Below are 27,836 nucleotides of genomic sequence, written 5' to 3'. Positions count from 1 at the left end.
TTAACATGCTGTTGATAAATGAAGTAATTTATGTTGGTTAAAATATTTGATAAATAAAATAAAAATGACAAATATTACAGCAATAAATGAACAAACAAACAAATGAATGAATAAAGAAAATGAATCAATTACCTCAAACAGGTTAACCCTATTTACAATTGTAAAATTCTTGAGGAATAGCATATATTTATTATTTTGGATCGTTTTGAACTTTACATGAGTACTATTGAAACTGTATACACTCTAAAAAAAAAGGTTCTATATGGCACCAAAAATGGTTCTTCGTCGTAATCATAGAGAGACCACTTTTGGTGCTATATAGCACCATATCTTAACATGTTCTGTATATAGTAGTGGTGCTATATAGCACCTTAGTCAAAGAACCGGCAAAGAACCTCTGAAGAACCACTTAAGCACCAAAATTGGTGCTATATTGCGCTTAAAAAGGTTCCCCTATGATTACAAGCCAAGAAACATTTTTGGTGCCATATAGAATTTTTTTTTTTTGTGTAACTGTACTCTGATTCAAGGTAAAAAACAAAAAAACAAAAACGTTTTGTTCTAACAAAGTTTCAGTAAGACCTTTAAATTACAAAAAATGCGTTTTTCTTCATAGTCATCATAACTTAAATATTTTCCCTTTTTGTTAACTTTACTGCCAATCAAATTATGCTACAGGCTGAATTTTTACAGCCAATGACATCTATTTGAGTTTAAACATATTTGGACACAATTATGAATTGTCATCAGTGTCCTTCTGAAGAAACCCCCCATTTATCACCAAAACATTTTAATTATATTGACATTGCCTTAAGTTGGATGAAATTTATTCTAAACAGGGTATAATCAGCTATAATAAAAAGTTTAACAATTAATTCCATGAAGAACCTTTAACATGCATGGAACCTTTCCATTGCAGGTGCTTTAAAGTGGAAAAGTTCTTGATGATTAAATAAGTTGTTCCAAATGTTACTTTATTGTTACATCGTTGCATTTTAGTTTTAAAGACTTGTTATATGCTTTGACTTTTAAACGAGTAATTTGTTTTACACTGTGTTCTTACATTCAAATATACTTCCTCAGTAGTTACACACCTGTGAAGTAATTCCAGCAAGTCTGCATGTTTCATTTCATCCTCCTGACCGATTGGTGGCGCTGCTAAAAATACCTCAAGGGCGAGCCACCACCATCCTCTCCAAGACAAAGATGTCTGATTCGTTTCCTTTGTTGTGACAGTGAAAATACGAATCTTGCGGTTCTTATTTTATATCCCCGTATTTAAAACACGAAATTAGGCTGTTCTCTTCGATCAGTATTTATCATTCGTAAAAATGAGTGGCGGAGTGTATGGCGGAGGTAAGTGCGATTTTGGAGGGAGAATCAAATGAATGAATGCGCCACGTTTATGAGCTCGCTAGCCATCAAACTAGCATGCAATTATTATTTCTGCTATTATTTTGTGAAAATAACACCGGAGCTGACGTTTCAGGTTTTTATGTTTAATAGTATGCAGAATACAATTGCATATTGCTAAATGAGTGCGAAGTTAATAAAATAAAAACGAGTTATGTATTATAACGGACTCGCATGCATATTTCTTGACTACAGTATTGTCCTTTTACTTAATGAATACTGAACGTGGTTTCCCTTTAGTTGTATCCTCATCTGTTTGTCCTTGGACATTTTTTTCTACACAGATGAAGTTGGAGCTCTTGTTTTTGACATGGGCTCATACTCAGTGAGAGCTGGATATGCAGGAGAGGATTGTCCCAAGGTGTGAACAGTAAGATGGATCCATATATTGGTGATAAAGCTGAAAAACATGTTCTGAGCAAACATTTAATTGTTTTATGGTTTGTAGGCTGATTTTCCTACTGTGATTGGCGTGACTCTGGACCGGGAGGATGGCAGTACACCGATGGAGACAGATGGAGAGAAGGGAAAACAGAGTGGCACCACCTACTACATCGACACTAACCAGCTCAGGGTCCCTAGAGAAAGCATGGAGGTCATGTCACCTCTTAAAAATGGGATGAGTAAGTTGGTGTGGAGAGTGACACGACTGACCAGAGTTAGAATCTGCCTTTTCCTGAACTTATTCTTCTCCCTTTTCCTACTGTATCCTATCAGCCGTATCATATTCAAATCAGCTCCAAGTTCGGAGAGGTTTATTTTAAGTAAAAATTAAGAAAGTTTTAAAAAATTTGCCTAACTGGTATTTAATATTGGGAATATATACATGTGCACACACGCATTCATGCATATGAACAATACAAGTTTTTACACACATTTTTCTGTTTTCTTTTCTGAAGTTGAGGACTGGGACAGTTTCCAAGCCATTTTAGATCACACCTACAAAATGCACTTCAAATCAGAGCCCAGTCTGCATCCAGTCCTGATGTCAGAGGCCTCGGTATGTTGATTTTATGGCATAAATCTAATCCCAATTCCCATAATTTATGTGTCATCTGCTAGGATGCTTCACTCAACTCCCTGTGATCTTATTTTCTTCCTCTTGCAGTGGAACACGCGAGCGAAGAGAGAGAAGCTGACTGAGCTAATGTTTGAGCATTACAACATTCCTGCTTTCTTCTTGTGTAAATCGGCTGTCCTTTCTGCGTATCCTTTATTTGAAGTGACTTGGTGAAGATCCAGATCTTTGTAGAAGACAATGTCATGTGTTTAGAATTGCTTTAGGTGGCTACTACTTGTACAGTAGCAGAGGAATGACAATAGTTGATTTAAATTTTGAATCCGTCCTTCGGATGAGATGTTAAACCGTGGTCCTGACTCTCTGTGGTCATTAAAAATCCCAGGGGGATGTAGGGGTGTAAAAAAGAGCAGGGGTGTAACCCTGACATCCTGGCCAAATTTGTCTATTGGCCTCTGTCCATCATGGCCTCCTAATCATCCCCATATGATTGGCTTCATCACTTTGTCTCCTCCTCACCAATACGCTGGTGTGTGGTGGAAGTTCTGGCGCAATATGGCTGCCGTCGCATCATCCAGGTGGATGCTGCACATTGGTGGTGGTTGAGGAGATTCCCCATTCTATATGTAAAGCGTTTTGAGTACCCAGAGAAACGCTATATAAATGTAACCGCATTTAGCATTTTAATTAACAATAACATTTTTTGTTAACCTTTTATTATATTATTATTATTATTATTATTATTATTTATTTATTATAATTATTACATTTGAGCACAATGGGCAGGGTATCATATTATCAATCTTAAAATGCAATCAGGAACATGAAATGTTGAATCCTTTACTCAGGGTTCCAGGTTTGCCAATGGACGATCCACGGGTTTAGTGTTAGATAGTGGATCAACACACACGACAGCTATTCCAGTGCATGATGGTTATGTTCTACAACAAGGTAATTTGAATCACTTAGACTTTAAGCATATTTTACTGGACTTTCCTGTTTTTAATGTTACTATGCCAGAGTTTAATTCACACTTTTTATTAATAAATGTTTTTACACCAGATATAAAAAAAAAATCTTGGTTCATTTTGGTTAAATGTATTTTTTTATTTTTAAATATCTAGTTATTTAATTTATCATGAATGTAGCTTTTGATGTTTTTTTTTTAAAGCCACAATGTCATTCAAATTATATTTATGTATGTATATTATTTTTCAGTTGTTGACATTTCTATAATGTGTGTTTTATGATCTTCCAGGCATTGTAAAGTCTCCTCTTGCTGGTGACTTCATGAGTATGCAATGTAGAGAGCTGTTCCAAGAGTTAAGTGTTGAAATAGTACCTCCGTATATGATTGCATCAAAGGTGAGGCCTGCTGTAGTGTTTTCTTTTCAGTCATATTATCATCTGTTTTGAGATTGCAATTCTCATGCCAGGTAAAATGAATTGAATTTTTCATTAAAGGATTCAGTTCGTGAAGGAGCCCCAGCCAGTTGGAAGAAGAAAGAGAAACTACCTCAAGTTACCCGTTCATGGCATAACTATATGTGTAATGTAAGCGATCAGAACTGAATCATAGTGGATGTTACTTAACATACTGAAGTGCAATTTTAAGATGTATTAAATGTTGCTATCTGTCATTTCAGACTGTCATACAGGATTTTCAGGCCTCTGTGCTACAGGTGTCAGATTCACCCTATGATGAACAGTAAGTTAATTTTCTTTTATTTTCTTTTTAAAAAAAAAAAAATATTCTACTGTTCAAAATGTTGGGGTCAGTGATTTATTTTTTTTTTGGAGAAAATGTAATGCTTCTATTCAACAAGGATGCATTACATAATTACATTTAAATTGATTAAAAGTGACTAACCAAAAAGTGACCAAAAATATTTTAAATAAATGCTATTGTTTTGAACTTTCTATACATCAAAGAATCCTGAAAAAAATTATCACAGTTTCCACAAAAATATTAAGCAGCATAACTCTTTTCAACATGTATAATAATGTGTTTCTTGAGCAGCAAATCAGCATATTAGAATGATTTCTGAAGGATCTTGAGACACTGAAGAAAGTAATGATGCTGAAAATTCAGCTTTGCCATGACAGGAATACATTATATTTTAAAATATATTAATATTGAAAAAGTTATTTTTAATTGTAATATATCACAATATTACTGTATTTTTGATCAAATAAATGCAACCTTGGTGAGCATAAGGGACTCATTTCAAAAACATAATCGCACGGACACCAATTTTTGAAAGGTAGTGTATATAACATTAAAAGGTTTAAATGTCATAATTCAAAACTTTTTGAACTTTTGGATTTGTTAAATGCTTGTGAGAAACATTATCATCACATTGTTACAATCTGCCCTGTACAGAGTAGCTGCCCAGATGCCCACTGTTCACTATGAGCTGCCTAATGGGTACAACTGTGATTTTGGAGCGGAAAGACTTAAGATCCCTGAGGGTCTGTTTGATCCTTCAAATGCTAAGGCAAGAAATATCCTCTTTACTCTGTCCAAGTTTCATTCTGAAATTGCTAGTATTAACTTTCATTAGTCTTCATTTTCACAGGGTCTATCAGGGAACACCATGCTGGGAGTTGGCCATGTTGTGACCACAAGTGTTGGCATGTGTGACATAGACATTCGACCAGTAAGATTTCAAAGCATTGCTTTACTTACATTTACATGTCCTGTGACTGTGCTGCCAATGCAAGTGACATTATGCTGCCCTTGTTTTGTTTTTTTGACAGGGTCTGTATGGCAGTGTGGTAGTTACAGGAGGAAACACACTCATCCAAGGCTTTACAGACAGACTTAATAGAGAACTCTCGCAGAAGACACCACCAGTAAGTGGCATTTTGTATTTTTGCTTTATAGATCTTAGTCAGGGTAGCACCCTATTTAATTTTTGTCAGGAATGAGAAATACAGTGTGGTCAATGCATTGCACTGTTGTTTAACAACATATCGATTAGGGGTGTAACAATATATGGTTTCGCAATAATGCAACTATATGTATTGTGGATAGTGACAATATATACGGTGTATAGTTCACCCAAAATTAAAATGACTGAGGAAAAAAATTGAGTCTTAGTGTCCTACATTAAACTACCAGGGTTCCTACGGGGTTTGGAAAAGTATGGAAAAGTATGGAATTTGATTTGAGTGATTTCCAGGTCTGGAAAAGTATGGAAAAAATAAATCAGAGTATGGAAAAATATTTATGTTTCCAGACTATTGTCCCTATTTCATTTTCTAAATATAAAATTAAGAATTTCTAAATGTATATAATAAATATATACACAATCGTTTTTTCAATGAATGAAAAACTTGTAGCCTGGCAGTAAAGGTCAGACCTGTGTGTTCCTTCCTTTCCTCAGTTCAACAGTGGTAGTAGTACACCCAAAATGAATATTTGTCATTTATTCACCCCCATGTCTTTCAAAACCATAAGACTTTATTATATTAACATTTTTAATATTTTAAATCTGAGAGATTTCAGTCCTTTTATTAAAGGACTTGTTCACCCCAAAATGAAAATGTCCTAATCATTTACTCACCTCAATTCCATCCAAGATATCCATGACTTACTTTCTTCAGTGAAAGATAAATTAAGTTTTTGAGCGACCAACTGAGTTGGTTGCCATTTTGGATGGCATTGGGGTGAGTAAATGATTAGGACATTTTCATTTTGAGGTGAACTAATCCTTTAAATATCTTCATGTGTCCAAGATTTCCAAGATTAACAAAAGTCTTATTAGTTTAGAATGACATGAGAGTAAGTAAATTATGATAGAAATTAAATTTTTGGGTAAATTAATAACCCTTTAAAAAAATTGTGACTGATTTAGCATTTTGATCGTTAAGGTCACAAAAGGCAATATTTTAATATAGGATTTCTAAATATTAGATAGCCTACATAGAGGTTTTGACTCAGTGTAACAGACTTGTCGGTGCCCATGGCATTGTGGGTAAGTGGTTCGCCATGTAGTGCTGTTGTGCTTCGGGAGACCCGAGTTCGAGTCCTGCCTCATGGACTTTTCCCAATCCCGCCCCCTCTCTCTCCCACCTTACTTCCTGTCTAGCTACTTTCCTATCCTAATAAAAGGCAAAAACGCCAATACTAAATCTTTAGAATGTAACACTTGTTAGCAGTTGAATTTGAAAACATTTTATCAGAACAAGTTAAATATGGTCGGAAAAATCTGTAGGAAGTCTGGAAATTCGAGTCTGGAAAAGTATGGAATTTTGAAATGAAAATTGTGTAGGAACCCTGAACTACTATGTATAATGTTTAATAATGCAATTGGGGGATTTTTGTGGGGGAAAAAAAAAATCAGCTCATATTGTGCAGAATTTTACCGTAAGCTTGGTTCTTATATCGCAGGAAATATTCAGACTGTAATATCACTCTTGCTCACACATGTGCGCAGTGAGCCGTGTGTGCAGGAAGCGCATTCTCACATATTTCTGAAAGTGAACCGCTCTGTCCATGTTTGTGTTAGTTACTGACACACAAGTGCAAGCCAGCTGCGCACTGCAATGCAACAGAACTTCACGCAATAACAATCAAAGAAGCTTGCATTACTTGCCTACTGCGGGCAGCACTGCCCCCACCGTGGGCAGCACTGCCCCCACCGTTGTTTTGATTTTTTTTTTTAATAGTAGTAAAAATCATTTAGTTCAGTTAGAGACAACGTGCAGCGTGAGACGAACGAGAATCGCAGCACAGACCAGCAGCAGAAGTCAGATTTAATTCATCAGAGAATGAGGAGCTGAATGACAAGACGACGATGGAAGATTTGGCTTCAACGCGAAATGTTAAAGCGCCTTTTGTTGTTTTTCATTCAGAATAACAACGAACACACCATTCAAGCAATTGCTGCCCCCAGATTGGTGCTAATTTTAAAGTGAAAGTAAAATGAGCATATTCATAATGGCCGTATTAATATGCTATTGCAATACTCAGCATATCGCTATATTTTAAAAATCACAATAGTGTGTCGTGGCTTAAGTATAATATCGAATCAACGGGGCCTCTGGTGATTCCCACCCCTCACCCCTAGTCCTGATACCAAATCTCTTATTTTACCAGTAAAAAGAAGCCGACATGATTTTTATTATATATCTAGTCAGTGACAAGTGCAAGCATATTCATCTAAAATAATTCAGCATTTTCAGCTTCAGAATCATGAATATTTTTACTCTGGTGTCACCATTGTCCTGTGCATTGGGTTGCCAGCACCAAGTCCAAGCCTATTCATTTCCACCCCCAATGTAATACCAAATTTAGCATTTTAATTAACTGTACTTTTTTTTTGTTTGTTAACCTTTTGGCATACGTCTTGGATTATCGCCATAATATCGTATAGTAAGTTCAGTATTGTGATATGTATTGAATTGTGACATAAGGGGTATTGTTACACCCTTAATACCAATTGTTAGGCTGATTGTTCGTCTTTCCACTAAACTCCGTAGACAACTCCATGAAACGGTTTTAAAAGTTAGGACCTGTATACAGTGTGCTATTATAAAGACTACCTCACAGCTTCGTTTTCATCCATGTTAAATTCAATATGGCATCTAACCTGATTAAGGTCTATTAAAATGTCAGTAGGGTCTTCAGTGCTTTTTATGATAACATGAATTGTTGTTGTGCCCTCTCTGCAGAGTATGCGTTTGAAGTTGATAGCCAATAACACAACTGTTGAGCGCCGATTTAGCGCCTGGATTGGGGGCTCCATCCTCGCATCCCTGGTGAGTAGTGTTCACTAGGACTGGCACAATATCAGATTTTAACTAAATTGAGTGTTGTGGCCAAAATAATTATTGTTAATGCTATGTGTCATTAATAAACTGATCTGCTAGACAACACTATAAATACAGTAAAGGTATATCTAAATCTGGATGATAACTTAAATCATTGTTATATATCGTTATATCACCCAGCCCTAAAAATTGTTAAAGCATCAAGGCATTATAGACTTTCTGTAAAGCTGCTTGGAAATTATGGTATTGTGAAGCGCTAAATAAATTTTACTTGACGCTTGGTTATACTTCAAGATGAGATTTGTTGGTGAAATTAAAGTAATGAGGACACCAATGGATATTCTGGTTGTTTCAATATTTCTATATAGTTAGTAGAAACTTTGAAAATTATCTGGATGACTGTCAACTAGACGATAGAGTTCCGTGGTGTAAACTGAATTTATAAGAACTTTTTTTTTTTGAAAACTGGGGCTGAATCCGAAATCGCACCCTATACCCTCAGATATTGCACTATTCAAGGGGACAGCCATTTGTAGTGGTGTCCGAAGCCATAGTGGACGTTATTGAGTGCACTCATTCAATCCCACATTGCACCGCAATAACGAGTGTACAGCCGATGTACACTCAACGACTGTCGGACTTCACACACTCGTTTTCATTCACTCCTTCAAGTGAACTATATTAGTTGACTAACGTAGGGAAAAGTGAATGAGGGTTTAGGGGGCGATTTTGAATTCAGCCTGGGTTTGTCTAACCATCCCCTTTGTAGAACCCAAAAAATCATAATAGATTTTTTTTTAAACAAATGCTGACAATTGTATTTATTGGAAGATCCCCTCAGTATCTTAAATTTTCCAGTTTAAAAATATTAAGTGTCTCACCGTTGCCTGTCATCTCCTCTGACATGATTTTGTGCAACAGTAGCATCTACACATTGCATGGTTGTCATCTTTTTTTCCGTTTTATGACATTTAAGTGTCGACCAGCGCTTGCACCAGTTACTGGCACTGGATTATATTATTGTATGTGTAGTATTAACACATCTATACATGTATGAATTTTTTTTTAAATCTGAGTTATTGTCAATATGTTCACCATAGCAACATCATAATATAATAATTATGACACTTTCTTTTAGGGAACTTTTCAGCAAATGTGGATTTCAAAACAGGAGTATGAGGAAGGTGGGAAACAGTGTGTTGACAGGAAGTGTCCCTAACCAGTTCCTTCAACACCTGGTTGCCTTTTGAAGGAGATGAAAGAGAAAAGAAATATACCACCCAGTAGAAAAAGCCTTCTTAGTGGACTCAGGAACTAACAAGGACACTTGCTGTTATTTTTAGTGCAAACAAACCATATTTTAAACAGTTTAATGTGGTTGCACTCTTTTCTACTCCTCCTCACACACAATATTTTCATATCCAGTTTGGCAACAAACTTTTCTGACCACCTGATTAATTTTAAATAACAGCGATAAGTTTATGCGTTTTGGTACATGGGAATTATGACCCTTTAATTGTATCAGTGCTTAGGACAGTTGAAAGGTTTTTTGTTTTGTTTTAATTTCCACCACTTTGCCACTTACTAGAAAATGCACCACAGGAAAACCAAATGTGTTATGCTTTTTACAATTGATCAGCTCTTTTGGGAATAAAATTGTTTTTGTTAAACTGGTCTAAATTGATATCATCTTGTTTGAATGGGTAAGAATGTCAATGCAGTTGTGTACTTTTATTCCAATATTTGGTACATTTGAACTGTCTGTTCAGACTGGCATATTGAGGGAAAACGGATTTTTAATCCTAATAACTTACATATTTAGCATAAAAAGATAAATATACACAAACTCCATTACATGTTTGAATTTATTATTTGACTGTACAACATTCTGATACTCAAACTTCTGAAGAAATGAAAAGTATTATGTGTTGAAAAGACATTAAATGTGAAAGGTCTTTTCAATGGTCTCATGCATTTGCAGTCTTTTTTGGAAACATCGTTGCAAGCTTTTTTTGGTCTCTCTTTTCTTTTTTCTCTTTCCGCATTTTACTCCTCAGGTATTTTTCAAGGCTCAACCTAAAATTCAGAATAGCAGAGTTAAACGTTTCTGTGCATCAAGAAAGTGTAATAACATTTGTCATAGAGGCAAAGAGTTTTCATTGAAAACTATCAATATATCAGCTATCTCATGTTTGGAACTATTTTACAGAGCTCCTAGGGTAACATTGTTCACTCGCAAAAAATGCTAAATATTTGCGAGCAAACGCAAAGTTTCTTGGGGGATCTCAAAAGCTGTGAAATATAATTTTCCCTTAGGTGTTCTTCGCCATTTCCATTGTATTAAAATGACAAGTTAAAATGCTAAAAGTTAATTAAATTTTTCCGTAGACTTGTAAAATTTGAGACATACCTTGTGTAAGGGGCGACATGTGATGGTTCAAAGAATCGCCTCCTTTTGTATCTCGAATTAAGGTGCCAGGGGATTGGGTGTTCCCTGAAGCGGTACCTGATGAATAAACATGCTCGTAATAAGTTACGTTACACAATATAGATGATGTGCATAATAGAACAATCTGCAAAACAACATTTATTTGATTTGCTTACCAGAAGGATTTGCCAAAGACATTTCTTCGCCATGCGCCTGGTCTAGCTCTCTCTTGTCCCGTCTGCAGTAAGCGCAGAGCATCCTCACGTTCTTTCACAATAGTGTCAAGACGCATTATTGACCTTTCTACCTATTAAAAGAATTCAGAATTTATATAGGTTCATCCATGTACACCTGATGAATTGAACAAGCATAGAACAGGCATAGATTCACCCTATGCTTGAACTCCAGGACTAAAGGCACATTCACACCAAAGACGATAAAGATATAGTTCTAAAAAAAATTCTCAATATTAAAGAATAGCAGAGTTCATACCACAGCTACGACGATAATGGCACAGAGAAACGATATCATTGGAATCACTTGACAGCCAATCGAAATCCATCCTGCTGTAATGAGCTCGAGCATCAAGCGGAAGAATAAACAATGATACCGGCCGCTAATATAGTTATTTTGGTAACACTTTACAATAAGGTTGTATTAGTTAACATTAGTTAATGCATTAGTTAACCTGAACAACTCCTCTGTTCAGCATTAGTTAATCTTTGTTAACGTTAGTTCATAAAGATCTAGCTGTTCATGGTTTGTTCATGTTAGTTCACAGTGCATTAACTAATGTAAACAAGATTTTAATAATACATTAGTAAATGTTGATATTAACAAAGATAAATAAATGCTTTATAAGTGCAGTTCATTATTAGTTCATTTTAACTAATGTAGTTAACTAATGAACCTTATTGTAAAGTGTTACCGTTATTTTTATAGGTGTGAATAGGCCTAAACAATATTTTTTATTGAATTTATCACTGTTTTACCTGTTTTGTTAAAAAAAGCGTTTGTATTAGTCTTCGAACGTTGCTTTGTAAACAATGGGGCGGTACTTCCGTCCACGTTCGGCATGACCTTTTCAATGTTACGTAATGCCTGGCTCGTTGCAGACCAGCACAAGACGATCAATCGGGGTTAAAAAGTATATACATTTAAAAAAAAATTTTAGAAAATGACTGATCGTTTCACTAGATAAGACCCTATTCCTCAGCTGGGATAGCAGTACCATTTGAAGCACTTTAAAGCCCTTTGAAACTGCATGTGGACATTCAACATTTTGGTTGCAATTGAAGTACTTTGTGTAGAGAAAAATCCTGAAATGTTTTCCTCAAAAAAATAAATTTCCTTTTCCACTGAAGAAAGAAAGACATGAACATCTTGGATGGCATTGGGATGAGTAAATTATCAGGAAATTTTCATTTTGAGGTGAACTAATCCTTTAAGAGCTGCTCTTGGCTGTCATTCCTTAGAGCAGGGGTCTCAAACTCATTTTACCTTGGGGCCGCTGCAGGTAGACTCTGGGTCAGGCTGGGCAGCATCAAGTATTACACATAAAAAGTGTTTCAAGTATTCCAAAAAAAAGTAGCACAACTGATCCAAACTTCTCAATCTTTATTATTAACAGTTCTTCAACATGAATGTTTCTTCTGAACATGAACTGTTCCTCTGAATTTGAACTAAATATAGCCTAAAGAAATTAAATCATGTAATATGAAATAATGAATGATTTTAATTTTATTTAAAATAATAGACTAATTCACAGTAGGCATGTGCCGGTATCAAATTTTCATGTTGCGATTAATTGCTGAAGTTTTTATCACGGTATACGGTATTATCACGATATTTAAAAAAAAGTTGCAGAAAAAGTGTTGTCATACTATAACAGGTTTAAAAACTTTCTTATAACAAAAGAACCAAACATTTAAATACAATAAAGCAATACACAAAAATGTATAAAGTAAACAAATATTTGAAACAGATTAAAGTGCTAAAGAATTATAAAGAACAATAGGTAACACTTTACAATAATGTCTCGCCAGTTAATGCATTAACATTAACAAAGAGCGAATAGCTACATTTTTACAGAAGTTATTCTTCTTTGATAATGTTAGTTTAAAAAAGCAACTGTTAGTGTAAGCTCAGGTCCATTAAATAATACAGTTACAACTTTTGATTTTAATAATGTGTTATTAAATGCTGAAATGTACATTTAACTAAGATTAATACATGCTTTAGAAGTATTTTTCATTGTCAGTTTGTTAATGAATGAACTAATGTTAAATAATGGAGCCATATTGTAAAGTATGTGATTGAACAACAGTCAGAACATATTCAAACAATATCTAGGGCATGTAATTTAAAACTTAAAAAAATAATTTAAGTTTGAAAATGACTTTAAAGTCTTTAAGTATTAGGTTATGTGATGACGAGCACCGGATTGTGGTTACTGGGGAAACGGCTGTATTTCTGCTGTTCCATCAGCGCCCTCTGCTGTCTGAAAGTGAATGTGCACTTCAGTGCATCTTCACGCCTTCCGCCATGTGCTCGGCTCATGAACGGTCTGTTTACATCAGTGCGCGTTCCTCTTTGAGGCATTGTTCATTTTAAACGATTGATGGGTAAAGTATTCTTAAAATACATTCTAAAAATCTGAATAATTCATAATAAATAATTATTCACGGTATTTTGAAGTGCCCACGATAACAAGATTGTGCATGTTCATTATTGCGGTATATCGTATTACCGTTTACCAGCACATGTCTAATTCACAGCAAGGCCGTAACAGGTCAAACAGAACAGTGAACGAAATTCTAGGTCTAATTCAAGTTGGGAAATAATATTTTTGGGACTATTTGTAAACAATATTTGCATTAATTTGTCAAATATATTATTAGTCCCGATATTCTTCGCATGAGTGAGTGAATAAATACATAGATCTGCAAAAGACTTTCAAATTCTCTAGTGGTCTGGTGGTAGAATTTTTGTCAACCGTGTCAAAGGTTCCGGGTTCTAATCTGCTCTCATATAGTTTTTCTTCATTAAAATCAAAGATGTTCATCAATGATTGTATAATAAGACCATGGACACGTTTGCATTTTGTTTTGTGATTTCACCGGAAAGAATACAGTCTCTCAGCAACGGCATTAAGTGATAGATTGACTTGCTCGTCTGTGTGTGAAGACTGAGCAATGTACACCAGCCACGTAAACCCCGCATGCTTTGATTTGATTGGCCATCTCAATAATTTTGACATTGACGAGCGCTGTTAGACCACATTCGTTTCAACTGTCTGATCAGCTTCGTTCGTCTGTTCCTGTCAATCACGCGGTGTCAACCAATTATACTGAACGAGGGAGGGGCGAGCCAACTCTCTCTCTCTCTCTCTCTCTCTCTCTCTCTCACACACACAAAGGAGGCAGCAAGCGTGTCAAGCGCTACACACACAACAAATCAGCAAAAAGGTGCTTTTCAGAGCAACGCACGGGCCGCACTAACCCTAACTTTGAAGTCAAGAAGGGGGCCACAAAATATAATCCTGCGGGCCGCAAGTGGCCCGTGGGCCGCGAGTTTGAGACCCCTGCGTTAGAGGGTTAGTTCCCCCAAAAATGACATTTCTGTCATTAATTACTCACCTTCATGTTAACCCAAACCCATAAGACCCTCATTCATCTTCGGAACACAAATTTTTGACACTTACATAGTGATGACGATTTCAAAACAAGGCATCATGAAGCTTCGAAGCGTTATGAATCATTGAGTCGAATCAGCGGTTTGAATCGCCAAATTTCAGCAGTTTGGCACGCGATCCGAATCATGATTCAGCTCACTGATTCATAACGCTTCGAAGCTTCATGATGCCTTGTTTTGAAATCGTCATCACTATGTAAGTCGTTATTTAGGGTTTTTTTGCGCACAAAAACTATTCTCGCCGATTCATAAAGTTATTGTAGAACCACTGTAGTGAGATGGACTTTGTAACGACGTCTTTAGTACCTTTTTAGGGTCTTGAGAGTGTAAAGTGCCATTGTGCCAATGGAGGCCTTTCAGAGCCATCAGATTTCAACTAAAATATCTTCATTTCTGTTCCGAAGATGAACGGAGGTCTTACGGGTGTCGAACGACATGAGGGTAAGTAATTAATGACAGAATTTTCATTTTTGGGTGAACTTACCCTTTAAAGTCCCTGTAAAGGCAATCATGAGATTTGTTTCTAAACACATTATAAATGTTAGAAATATATATTACTGAAACACATTACAAAGACTGTGACCTGTGTAGTACTGAATTGTGGAGAAACAGTTTTTCACCGTTGCGGTGTTCAGGATTTTTTGAGCGGGGCTAAAACGGTGGCTCGATGGCGCACTGGAGCCACTGTGCATTTGGCCCCTTCCCCAACATTTGCATCAGTTCGCCGGCTCAATTGCGAGTTACTGTCAGTACCGTTAGTTACTACAGTCTACAACTTACAGAACAGTTTACAAAACAAAAACGATGATATCAAGAAGAGGTGGATTAATTTTGTGAACAGCTACCTTGATGGAGAGCTGATGATCACCACCAACACCTGCCTCTGCAGTGACTTCACACCGGATAACGTTAGTTTTACAAACTTTCATCTGAGACAACTGGAATTCACTGATAATCCGCTGCAGAATGGGGCCGAACCAATTATCTCCCACCCGGGCCTTCATCCTCCCGTCCCGCCGACATCTGGTGCCGTTGTGAACTATACGTGAACGTGAGTGTTGTCTTGTGTGTGTGCTCACGGCAGCTTTCCCGCGATTGCGCCAACAGCAGACACGCCCCCAGCGTTTGAGAGCAGAGAATGCTGCTTATTTTTTCAAGATTTTGATAAGCTTTTTTATTCTCTTAGCGGATTTTTTTTATGATTCAAATTTGCCGGGGTGGTTAACATTTGTCTGTGGTGTGACAAACTCAGAACACATTTAATTTTGACTTTACAGGGACTTTAAGGTTGAACAACTGTAGTCACATGGACTATTTTAACCATGTGTTTGCAACTTTCAAGGTCCAGAAAGGTAGTAATGACGTTGCTGCCTATGGGAGGGTCAGAAAGCTCTCGGATTTCATCAAAAATATCTTAATTTGTGTTCCGAAGATGAACTTAAGTCTTACGGGTTTGAAACGACATGAGGGCGAGTAATTAAATGACAGAATTAAAATTTTTGGGTGAACTAACCCTTTAAAAAGTTAATCGAGACCAAGAATACAACAGATACAACTTGGCAGGTTGTGCAAATATGTCCTTTAAGAACAAAGGTGGAAGAACTGGAATAATCCAATTTAGATAATTGGATAATTGATAATAAATTTAAATAAACTTTTCTATTTTAATATATTTGATGTCATTTTAAATGTAATTTAATTATTGTGATGTCAAAGCTGAATTTTCATCAGCCTTCAGTGTCACATGATCCTTCAGAAATAATTTTAATATGCTGATTTGGTGCTCAAGAAACATTCCTTATAAATGTTGAAAGATTCTGCCGAATATTTTTGTGGAAACCACGATGAAGCTTTTTTTCAGGATTCGGATGAATAGAATGTTGAAATGAACAGCATTTATTTGAAATTGATTTTTTGTAATAATGTAAAAGTCTTTACTGTCACTTTTTGGTTAATGCAATAAAAGCATTTCTTTAAAAAGAATTACCCCAAACTTTTGAATGGTTAGTGTACATACCATGGGAAGCACTGCATCATCACTGTACCATGGTACTGTCCCTGTATTTAAGGTTATCCATTTTATCAACAGAAACCGAGCATTTTAATAAAGTTTGAACATTTCATACCTTTTTGATGCGCTCTGGACTGGGCATCTGAACACACTGTCGTTTCGCCTCCTGTTCTAAAGTGAGTAACATGTTCTTTTCCTTCAAGAGAACATACCTAATAATTAAAAATGAAATGTGGGTTATTAGTGGTTACAAATTTTCTTTAAAAGTCTTCAAACTGTAAAAATTACTCTTACCAAAGTTTGTGTAGGTCTTCATTACTTTTCACCCTAAGCTGTTTGGCAGTCCATGGAGCACCTATGAGATTACGAGACAACATTATTAACACTGTGTGTTATCATTAAGTGGTGGTGGACCATTACTATGACTTTCTTATGTATTCATATAGTACACATATAATATGGTAGGAGCTCACAATGTTTTGAGACACAACCTACAGCTTATAGTAACTGTGAACAATAAACATTGAGGTTGGTACCTGATTTAACTGTTTGTTCCCCCCAGTTCTCTGGCAGGTCAAAAAACTCTTCCAATCCTTTTCTGACACAAGATGTGTGGAGTGCTCTGTTATTCATGGAACTTCTGAACCACCACGAGTCATACATTTGTCTAAATTGCGAGAAATATGAAAAGAGTTCAAATTAATTGGTGATATATTAAAACATGTTTCTTTCTTTCTGTAGATCATGATGCATTGACATTTAAGCCCAACATATTATCAGCGAGAAAAACATACCTTCGTTGACACGAGTGAAATTTAGACAGCACTTGGGACGCATATTGAGTCTGTGTGCGCGAAGACACTGTAACAAAACGTTGAAATTGTCTGCAGACAGCAGTAATGCGGCTCGTAATGGCCGCAGCCATCTTGACAATGTCAAACGAAATAATGAACGGAAACGTGCAGCGCCACCTGTTGGACAGTATTAACCACAACACATTTCTCCACGTTAAAAGTTCGAACGGTTTGTTGCAAAATGTACAACACCAGAGCACACAAAAATGAAATTGGTTATAAAATATTATCCAACACGTTTTTAAAATCATATTTATTTGATTTAAAATAAGATTAAAAAATAGTCATGCATTTGCGTATAACTTTGAGCACTTTTTGTTCCACAGTTGATTTTTATTAAAGGTAACATTGTTTTCTTTTTGAATATGATTACATTACATTGTATTATAACCATTTTACTGTGCACTCACCGTTTATTTTGGATACTTAATATATGAAAATAAAATATATTTGATTGTTTTAGTCTTTTAAGACACGAAATTTAAACCCACAAGCATATTGATATTTTAAGTGTATGAAATAATAATGAATAGAGTAGTTCACCAAACTGAAGGGTAAATTACTGTCAATTAGAAAATAACACTATTTTTCAGCAGCATTATTTTATTTTATTTTATTTTATTTTATTTTATTTTATTTTATTTTATTTTATTTTATTTTATTTTATTTATTTTATTTTATTTTATTTTATTTTATTTTATTTTATTTTATTTTATTTTATTTTATTTTATTTTATTTTATTTTATTTTATTTTATTTTATTTTATTTTATTTTATTTTATTTTATTTTATTTTATTTTATTTTATTTTATTTTATTTTATTTTATTTTATTTTATTTTATTTTATTTTATTTTATTTTATTTTATTTTTCTTTTGAAAGGAACCTTTAATTTGCCCTAAGCATCAATAGTGAACATGCAACATGGCTTCACTCTGCGTTAGATCAGCCAATCAGTGAAGCCCGTGTTTCACGCACTCCCTCAACAGTCATGGTGGGCATGAGCGTACTGCGGACGGCGGCTGCATTTACAGCCAGATTAAACCCTCTGAAACGATCATGCCAATCTTCAAATCTGATCTCCAGGACTGTTGCACGTTCAGAACAAGGTAAAGAATGTGAATTTTTACTAAATACAACGGTATGACCGATTAGGGAGATTAAAACTAGCAGTGACCTTGCTTTGCTTGCTTAGCATGTCAAGTGTAAGTTACAAGCTGGCCTCAACAACAATCCCCACTCTAACCTTCCTATCCTATATACATAATAATTGATGTATGTGATATGTTAATATATATATCATGGACATTTTTACATAGACATATTTAACAGTTTTTGATTAAAAAAATGTATTGAGCTTCTTACCCTTCACTTCAGTGTTTAACGTTATATGCATCGCGAACAATCAATTTATTAGGTTTGACAAGCACAATATTTTGGCCCTCATTGTGTATGTAACACTTTCACTTTATACTATAAATACATGTATTTATAATTTTGGTCTTGCTGTAATTTGTATATTTTGTATCTCTTGCTTAATTTCATTTCAATAACTGACTTCCTGTTGATTTAAAAATTGTGTTTTGCGTGCAATAAGGCTATTACAGTGATATATTGACATGCTAAGCTATCATTATTATTAATATATATTTTTTTGCTTGTTCTTTTACAGTTGTTGTTCGTCATGGGAGCCATGGGAAAAGGATGTTTGTCATCAAGCCCACTGACTTCTATGATAGAAGATTTCTTTACCTGCTGGTAAGGCATGTTATAAGTACTTAACGTCAATTGCATATCATTCTTGCTGCGCATTCTTATTCAAATAACATTTTCCCAATCTTTCTCCCCTATCTTTCTTCATTGCACCAGAGAAATTACATTCTTCTCACTGGCATCCCTGTGGCAGCACTTGTGACTTTTGTTAATGTTTTCATAGGTAAGTTTCTGATGTACCTGACAATTTTTCCTTCCCATAGTTGCTGTACCATCCATAATAACTTCATTAATGTCTGCAATTCATTAAACAGGAGAAGCTGAGTTAGCAGAGATACCTGAAGACTACGAACCAGAGCACTGGGAGTACTACAAGGTATTCTAAAATATTTAAGGGCATAAAAACATCAAATACACTGTATATACAAGTAAAAATTGCCCATTGTTTATTGAATAAAAAATGAAAATTGTGTCACTGCTATCATGATTCATGTCTTTTCTTTTATTTGTTGTCTTATTATCACTTAGCATCCCATCACCCGTTGGATTGCTCGTACCTTTTATGACAGCCCAGTGAAGGACTATGAGAAAATGATGGCCCTTATCCAAATTGAGACGGAGAAGGCTGAAATGAGGTAAGCTGTCTTCACATGATTCAACTAATTAAGCTAAATGAGATTATACATGCATGATATGGTAATGTAAAACATTGTGTATAATATTTCCTGCTGTTTTGTTTTTCCTTTTGTTTGTTTTTCATTTTTATTGTATTTATGCAACTCCATTTTTTCCATGAAGATAGCCTCAGATGCTGACATGGCATTAAAAAGCCATATTAGGACTACTACTACTATACATGCATGTGAACTCTTTACTCTTTACACAGTTTATATACTGTGTATGAGTTTGTGTGTGTGAATAAATATATATAAATAAATAAATAGAATATTTGGTAACGCTTTACTTTAAGTTTCATTTTTTTAACATTAGTTAGCAGGAACTAACAATGAAATATATCTTAGTTCATGTTTATTTCAACATTTACTTATACATTATTTCAATCAAAAGTCTTATCAGTTAATATTATTTAACTTAATTTAAATGTACAAAAAAGTAAATATTATTTTTTTTCCCCCTCCTCAATAACTTAAAGGGATAGTTCACCCAAAAATGAAAATTAGCCCATGATTTATTCACCCTCAAGCCATCCTAGGTGTATATGACATTCTACTTTCAGACGAACACAATCAGAGTTATATTAAAAAATATCCTGGCTTTTCCAAGCTTTATAATGGCATTGAATGGCAGCCCAAAATTTGAAGCTCAAAGAAGTGTAACTTACGGGAAAAGCGTAACTAAGCGTTGGAAGTAGCGTAAGCGTTTTGAACTGCGAGAGGCGTTGCACTTTTTGCGTAAGTTGAATACGGAAGCCAGTCCATTGGAAGCTAGATATTTTACTTTATAAAGTTTTAAAGATATTTTTCTTACACAAACCCATCGATTCACTTCATAAGGCCTTTATTAACCCTTGTGGATTACTTTAATAATGGATGGATACACTCTTTTGGGCTGTAAATTTTAGGCTGCCATTATAAAGCTGGGAAGAGCCAGGACATATTTGAAATATAACTCTGATTGTATTCGTCTGAAAGAAGAATGTCATGTACACCTAGGATGGCTTGAGAGTGAGTAAATCATGGGCTAATTTTCATTTTTTTGGTGTGATATATCTCTTTAATCAGAATCTTGGATCTGGAATCACAAAATGAATTGTAGTTAATTTATTATCAACACTTGCAGTTTTTGTTAATAAAAGAGTTTGAAAATAATTGTCATAGTTACAGCAGAAATACCAAAGGAAATGTATTGATCAAATAATTTTGTTGTACACAGGGGGGCCTTTGAGTCATAAAGTTTGAGAACCAGTGTTTTACGCATTTTATTGTCAACCGAGCGTTTCATTTCTTTTTCCACGAATTCACTGTATAATATATGACTTAGGAGGAAATAGTTGGAAATGTACAAGATTTACTAATGAATTCAACTGTTTTCCATGGGTTAGGACTTCCTATTGCTGGAGTTTGAGCATTTTATTAATGCATCTTTCTTGATATGTTGAGGAGAAATTGGCACCAAATCGTGAGCCATTTTGTTCATGGTAGAATCATCATTTGATTGCCTAGAGGTTTAGATGATCTAATTCTGTATTTCCTAAACAGTCTTTATCATGACCTTTCAAATTCTGCTCTCTAAAGTGATCCACACCATATGTAGGTTCATTTTGAGTTTGAGGTGCCTCCTATATAATAAACCATGTATTGAAGGATTAGAAGAAAAGAGCAAAAATGTCTGTAAGGTTAAAATAATGGCGTTGTCAAACCTTAAGGTACAATTTAATGTCAGTACCACAACAACAAAGACACTTTGTTTTTACAAAAATGTATCTTGTTTTTATGTAGCCTAATTGATGGTCTCTAATGTATTATTCACTATTTTCCTTGTAGACAACAACAACTTGAAGTCCGCCGACACATGAGAGAAAAAGGAGATGGACCCTGGTTCCAAATTAAGACACTTGATAAAGATCTCATCGACTACAGCCCCAAGTCATCCCCTGACAACTAGGAGTGGTCATGCATACATGTCCAAAATATTCAGGCATTATACAATGTATAATGTATAGTTATTAATAAAAAATGTTTTTCTCTTTCCCCCCCTTTTTCTTTGCCTCTGGCACCAATAAACTATGATTATAACTAATTTACTGCTCTTGTCTATTCTTTTAAGTTTTACATCAAGGATTTACCTGAAACTTCTGTCATTATTTACTAATTTCAAACCGTTCAGTATTAATTTATGTTTATGGAATCTTGAAAGTTCCTGTCTGCATTTATTATTATTTAATGTAAACGAGTGGCCAAATTATTCATAATTTCTTCCACTGGAATAGAAAAGTCATGCAGGTTTTCAAGTTACAAATATCAACAAAAGTGGAATCAACCCAAATATTACAAAATATTTGCATTATTGCAGTAAAGTCACACTAGAATCAGAAATTTACAGTAACATATCAGAAGATGATGTCCATTATAAAATGGTTCCAGAACTGTGTGAATAAAATTTAATTTCATTCCATAAATTACTCTTCCAAGCAAGTAAACTATCAGTCTGATGTCTTCAGCCTTTTAATATTTCAGTCAAAAAACATCAGTTTCAATATGTTTGATGTTTTGAATAATTTTAGTTATTTAGAGTAGGTTATACAATACATTACATAAGTAGATAATCAACTAGAAAATAGCTTTCTGACACAAAATATAAAAATTATTAATAATAAATGATACACTTACTTTGTATAGCAACATTCATACAAGCTCAAAGTATTTTAATAAGTACCAAATACTTAACATAATGTACAAATTACCAAAAATAATAAAAGATAATGTTAGTATAAAATGCATAACAAAATGGAAATTAAATTAATAATAAAAAAATGGAAATTAAAGTAATAATAAAAAACAACATAATATATTTAAGAAAAAATATTTCATAAAGCTCAAAGTATTTCAATAAGCACCAAATACTTAACATAATGTACAAATTACCAAAAATAATAAAAGATAATGTTAGTATAAAATCATAACAAAATGGAAATTAAATGAATAATAAAAAAATGGAAATTAAAGTAATAATAAAAAACAACATAATATATTTAAGAAAAAATATTTCATAAAGCTCAAAGTATTTCAATAAGCACCAAATACTTCACCAATTACCAAAATAATAAAAAAAATGTAAGTATAAAATGCATAACAAAATGGAAATTAAATTAATAATAAAACAACATAAAATATTTCCTTTTTAAAAACAAAAAAAGGGGGGAAAACATTAACATAACGTTAGGTTCTCAAGAGTAATTTGGCGCTGCCGTTTCTATTATAAACCCATCTCATTGAGCGTAACGCCACTTGGCGTCAGTGTGAATCATGTCAAATATTGACTGTTTTTCCAAGAGGACACCCATTGTTTCCCTCCCCTATACACCACCCTCCATCCCTCTATTTCCCAATGTTTTCGTCGTCACATCCCTCCTCGGTCCATGAGGAATGTCGGGTCTGTATGATTTAAAAATAGCCCCATCTCATCTTCTGCCTGACACGCTGCTCCAGCGAGGCTCAGAGTGGTGCGAGCAGCAGGAATGTGAAGATGGCTACAGATCTGGGAGAGCTACTGGTCCCGTACATGCCCACCATTAGAGTACCGAGGACAGGAGACAGGGTTTTCAAGAGTGAATGCGCTTTTTCCTACGAATCTCCTGTGAGTATCATGCCAAATACTTCATGCATGAACAGTAAACAACAACTGGCGTCCCACAAACACGTGAAAAGCTGCGTATAGCGCGCGAGAGAGATTGGGGATCATCGGCCACCATTCTCCTGCTCAACTTAAGTGACAGCCTTCAGAAAGAAACAACACACGGGTGTTTACATCTTACAGCGTGACCAAGTTCCCCTCTTTCAGTTGGCGTTTACGAGATTTGAGATGTATAGTGAGAGCATAAACACTGCAGGTCTGAACGCTGGTTTGTACTAGAGAGAATTTATGTTCTCTGTTTTTAAAGGCGTGTTAAATAAATAATTATTTCCCACGTTCTTATGCACTCGGCATCCACGTAGGACATTTAGGAGTGTTACTGGTTGAGGTCAGACTGTATAATGTGATATCTCCTGATATCAAGAAACAAACGAGTGTTGTGTAGCATGAAATATGTGAAAACTGGGATTTCCTAAATCTACACTAATAAGCAAGCAGTAAGCAGCCATGACCTATAAAATGAATCCAGGTCAACGAGGGTTGTTATATTTTCAAGTGTACAAGCTTTGTCCACAAATCATGTATAATACTATATATTTTGGCAATTTTACATAAACGTGGATAAAGTGCACAACTAGCTCCCAGCTGTAAAAGTTTTAAAGGTGACTCAGCTGTTTGGAGTTCATCATGTCAGACTAAAAGACAGGTTATTTTTACACACTATCTGTTCAAGCTCGTGTGTCACCAGGAGCTAGTGACAGGTTTTTCAGTCTGGTGGCCCTCAACACCGTAACCAACACACACCAGCCCTGGAACAGTGTTTTGATTCAGAATAAACTTAGAAGCGTCTTATTTGTTTGTTCTTTATCAATAAAAGATTTGTTTTTTTTTACACTTAGAAGAAACAAAACACTGAAAATAACTTTAATTTAAAGTTTAACTTTAACTTTAACTGAAATTAACTGTGAATAAATGTTATTTCTATATATGCCAAGCTGAAGAACATATTATTACCATGTCGAACAACAAAAAAGAAGTACCAAAGTACTTATTGGAGCTTTGTTGTTATGGTGTAGTAATTTAAATCTTTAAGTAAAATACACTAATGTAAGTATTTATTTATAATTTGACTTATGTCCATATTTTGTATTTCTAATAATACATACCAGATATTTGGCATTAATATTCAGTGAAGCCCTAGATTGTAAATAGGATGCAGTTATTTTAGATTGTGCTCTCCTATGTTGAAGTGTGTCCTCTTTTCATGTATATGTCTGCTTTAATCTCTAATAGCAGTTTTATTCACAGTTGTCTTATAAGTCTAAGTAGACATATGGAGTTGTACATTATTTACACTTTGTCTTAGCTTAAATCTTGCTTCATCATTGTTTTAGGAATCGGAAGGAGGTCTATATGTGTGTTTGAACTCATTCCTGGGTTTTGGAAGAGAACATGTGGAGAGACATTACCGTAAAACTGGACAGAGTGTGTACATGCACTTGAAACGGCATGTGAAAGAGGTAAGAACAATGTTTTATTTATTTTCAAGATTATTGTTGGATTGACGTCTTTGCAAATTTCATAGAAATGGTAAAAGTGTGGTCGTATGTTTTATTCTGCACTCCAAAGGAACGTATTGAATATGTTATACTTACAAACATCACAAAGAAATCAGAAGAGATAAAGTAATATGTAATAATCATTGGTTGAAGATGGACACAGTCCTATCAGTGTCTTGATGAAGAACTTGCACTGTGTTTTTTGGAATTTAGTGCTTCCAAAGTAGCATTACTGTTAACATAACAAAAGCATTAATTAAAAGCATTAACATAAACTTAAGGCTCCAGTGAATCATCAATGTAAGGAGTTGTGGATATGCGGAACGTGAATGACAGGTGTTCTTATTCTGCAGAAATCTGTGGAGCTTTTTTTGGCAGATTCTATGTGGATATACTTATTAGGCTACTGTGGCTACTGTAGTAGGGCTGCATTTAACGATTGTTTTGATATTCAATATAATATCTTTGATTAATCAGATGGAATTTTTATATATAATACGTAGAAAAATACGTTACCTCTGCTGCACCACTCTATTGACACACATCTGATTTTCTCCCAAATGTTTTCATTCACTTAAGTCATAACTGACTGTTTATGTGAATACTTGCCAATACTGGCATTTTGACATAACAGTGTGTGTACTTGACTGTTAAGCGCAAAGAGATCTGAATTTGAGATTGAATGCTGTCTGAGAGGCTGTTTTGAGCGTGTATATCACATGAGTGATAACGCGCGAGTACTGCATTGAGTTCTTTTTAAAGTCTTACTGTGTTTAATATGCTTTTTAACATCAAGCACACCCGTCCCTTTTTTTTCTCATTTATGTGTTTCTTTATTGCCCTAACGTGTCAATAATTTTAAGCAGTCCTGAGTGGATATATAAAGTTTGGCAAAGCCAGGTAGTACAGGTATGTTATGGAGACCTAGTACGAGGTAGGAGGAACACTCATTCACTCATCTGAACATATTACATTTATATTTCATAGTCCCTTTACTGTTACTGTTCTTGCTTAAGCCTTGTCCCAGACTAAAATGCATGTTTGAGCTGTTTTAACTGAAAGCAACTTGCACTGATATATCTTAAAATACACCAGTGCCATTGTTTTGTCTGAAGATGCACATCAGTAATGTTTTCTCTAAGGCACGTTTTTAAAAACTACTTAAAGGGTTAGTTCACCCAAAAATGAGAATTCTGTCATTAATTACTTACCCTCATGTCGTTCGACACCTGTAAGACCTTTGTTCATCTTCGGAACACAAATTAAGATATTTTTGTTGAAATTCAATGGCTCAGAAAGGCCTTCATTGGCAGCAATGTAACTTGCACTCACAAGACCCATAAAAGGTACTAAAGACGTCGTTAAACAGTCCATCTCACTACAGTGGTTCTACAATAATTTTATGAAGTGACGAGAATAGTTTTTGTGCGAAAAAAAACAACAAAAAAACACGACTTTATTCAACAAGTTTCTGTCTTCCGCCTAGGCCTTTGATGTGAACTCACGAAGCACCACGACGCATGCGCGAGAATATGACTTTCATTTTGCGGCTTTGATAAGGTTTTACGTGCACTTGTTCGTCGTTTCTCACGGTTCGGGCATCCAGGAAACGCACACTTTAGCCCCATTTTGACCATTATGCCAAGACCTAAAGCACGATCAATGTAGAATTCAACAGCTTAGATACGGCGCGTCTTCCTCTGCTTCTAAGCAAAGCTCCTCGCTTCCGGGTCATGTGTCAGAACGCCGGCTCTACGTCATATTCTCATGCATGCGTCGTGGTGCTTCGTGGGTTCATGTAAAAGGCCCAGGCGGAAGACAAGAACTTGTTGAATCAAGTCCTTATTTAGATTTTCTTTTTTGCGCACAAAAACTATTCTCGTCGCTTCATAAAGTTATTGTAGAACCACTGTAGTGAGATGGACTTTGTAACGACGTCTTTAGTACCTTTTATGGGTCTTGTGAGTGCAAGTTACGTTGCTGTCAATGGAGGTCTTTCTGAGCCATCGGATTTCAACAAAAATATCTTAATTTGTGTTCCGAAGATGAACGAAGTTCTTACTGGTGTCGAACGACATGAGGGTGAGGAATTAATGACAGAATTAAAATTTTTTGGTGAACTAACCCTTTTAAATGTCCTAATTGAACTAAGGCTTAATCCTGGCTTAATCTAAATCCTGTCTGTGAAACCAGGCCGTAGTATTTTAAACTTAAATTTAATTTTCTGTTAAGAAAAATGTAGAAGCAAATGGTAATATTTTAGAATTCCCCATAGTAGCTCACTCTGCAACTGCTGCTGTCTACCACGTGCGTTTTGTCCATACAAATGCATTTTAACAGCTTTAAAGTGATGGTTTTCCGTCCATAGTGCACACATGCAACTTTTTACATTACTTTAACTCATCAAAATAACTTAAGCAAAGTTAAGCAACAAATAAATGTGCAATTTCAACTATTTTTAGTTAGTTATACGAGATTCGACTAATTTGAATAATAAGTCAGTTTAATATAATTAAGTTGAAATGACGTGTACAATCAAGTTGATTACTTAAAAATTTAAGGCAGCAAATTAACTTAAAATTAAGTTTTTTCTGTTAGAAAAATAGGCGTTTGTTTGTTTTCACAGTGTATTCATAAATTCATAAAATGGTTTTGACATGGGCTTATAACTGATTAGCCCAGTATGCCTACTGTGCCAATCCTCTTAGGAAATATCAGCAAGATAAAGAGCATTTAAAGGATATATGGGTATTTCTGTTTACAATAATTACAGTAAATATATTTACATCATGATAGATAAATTAACAGCATGTTACATACACAGAAGATAAATGAACTGTGATTATTCGACACTAAATATGTAGTAAATCAAGTATAATAGTTTTGATTTTAGTATGATTGTATAATTTAGAATAATCATATACCAAGGTATTGTCTCGTGTTTTGAATTGTTACCATGACAGTCTTCCAGTTTCCATATCTTAGCAGTTCTGTTGATTCCCAGCCTGCTCCTATGCATTGACCTAATGATGACTGATCTGTTGGGCATTTAGAATA

General features: G+C 34.9%; 4 protein-coding genes across 4 annotated transcripts in view; 3 read left to right on the top strand and 1 right to left on the bottom strand.

Moving 5' to 3' along the window:
- The first annotated feature begins 1,166 nt into the window (after window positions 1–1,166).
- actl6a (actin-like 6A) lies at window positions 1,167–10,219 on the top strand. The gene is made up of 14 exons (XM_079840298.1): window positions 1,167–1,356; window positions 1,698–1,774; window positions 1,862–2,036; window positions 2,313–2,413; window positions 2,522–2,619; window positions 3,288–3,382; window positions 3,690–3,796; window positions 3,896–3,985; window positions 4,078–4,139; window positions 4,815–4,929; window positions 5,011–5,091; window positions 5,192–5,287; window positions 8,111–8,197; window positions 9,348–10,219. The coding sequence occupies exons 1-14, from the start codon at window positions 1,332–1,334 to the stop codon at window positions 9,426–9,428; spliced, it is 1,290 nt and encodes a 429-aa protein (XP_079696424.1). The 5' UTR covers window positions 1,167–1,331; the 3' UTR covers window positions 9,429–10,219.
- Window positions 10,057–17,269, bottom strand: mrpl47 (mitochondrial ribosomal protein L47). Its single transcript, XM_079840300.1, has 7 exons — window positions 17,136–17,269; window positions 16,878–17,008; window positions 16,636–16,696; window positions 16,457–16,553; window positions 10,814–10,944; window positions 10,620–10,715; window positions 10,057–10,285 (listed from the first exon to the last, which is right to left on the bottom strand). The coding sequence occupies exons 1-7, from the start codon at window positions 17,264–17,266 to the stop codon at window positions 10,177–10,179; spliced, it is 756 nt and encodes a 251-aa protein (XP_079696426.1). The 5' UTR covers window positions 17,267–17,269; the 3' UTR covers window positions 10,057–10,176.
- An 885-nt stretch (window positions 17,270–18,154) lies between these two features.
- On the top strand, window positions 18,155–21,617 carry ndufb5 (NADH:ubiquinone oxidoreductase subunit B5). Its single transcript, XM_079840629.1, has 6 exons — window positions 18,155–18,302; window positions 18,866–18,951; window positions 19,063–19,129; window positions 19,221–19,282; window positions 19,435–19,541; window positions 21,411–21,617. Exons 1-6 carry the CDS (start codon window positions 18,185–18,187, stop codon window positions 21,529–21,531), a joined length of 561 nt encoding a protein of 186 aa, XP_079696755.1. The 5' UTR covers window positions 18,155–18,184; the 3' UTR covers window positions 21,532–21,617.
- A 1,449-nt stretch (window positions 21,618–23,066) lies between these two features.
- usp13 (ubiquitin specific peptidase 13) overlaps window positions 23,067–27,836 on the top strand; it is a 33,422-nt gene continuing 28,652 nt past the window's right edge. The window contains exons 1-2 of the mRNA XM_079841347.1: window positions 23,067–23,223; window positions 24,615–24,740. Of these exons, the coding sequence (XP_079697473.1) occupies window positions 23,113–23,223; window positions 24,615–24,740 (237 nt within the window). The 5' untranslated portion in view covers window positions 23,067–23,112. The remainder of the gene's footprint in view (window positions 23,224–24,614; window positions 24,741–27,836) is intronic.

This window comes from Gobio gobio, assembly GCF_949357685.1.
Source record: "Gobio gobio genome assembly, chromosome: 17".
In the NCBI taxonomy this organism is placed as follows: domain Eukaryota; kingdom Metazoa; phylum Chordata; class Actinopteri; order Cypriniformes; family Gobionidae; genus Gobio; species Gobio gobio.
This window is presented reverse-complemented; position numbering and strand designations above follow the sequence as displayed.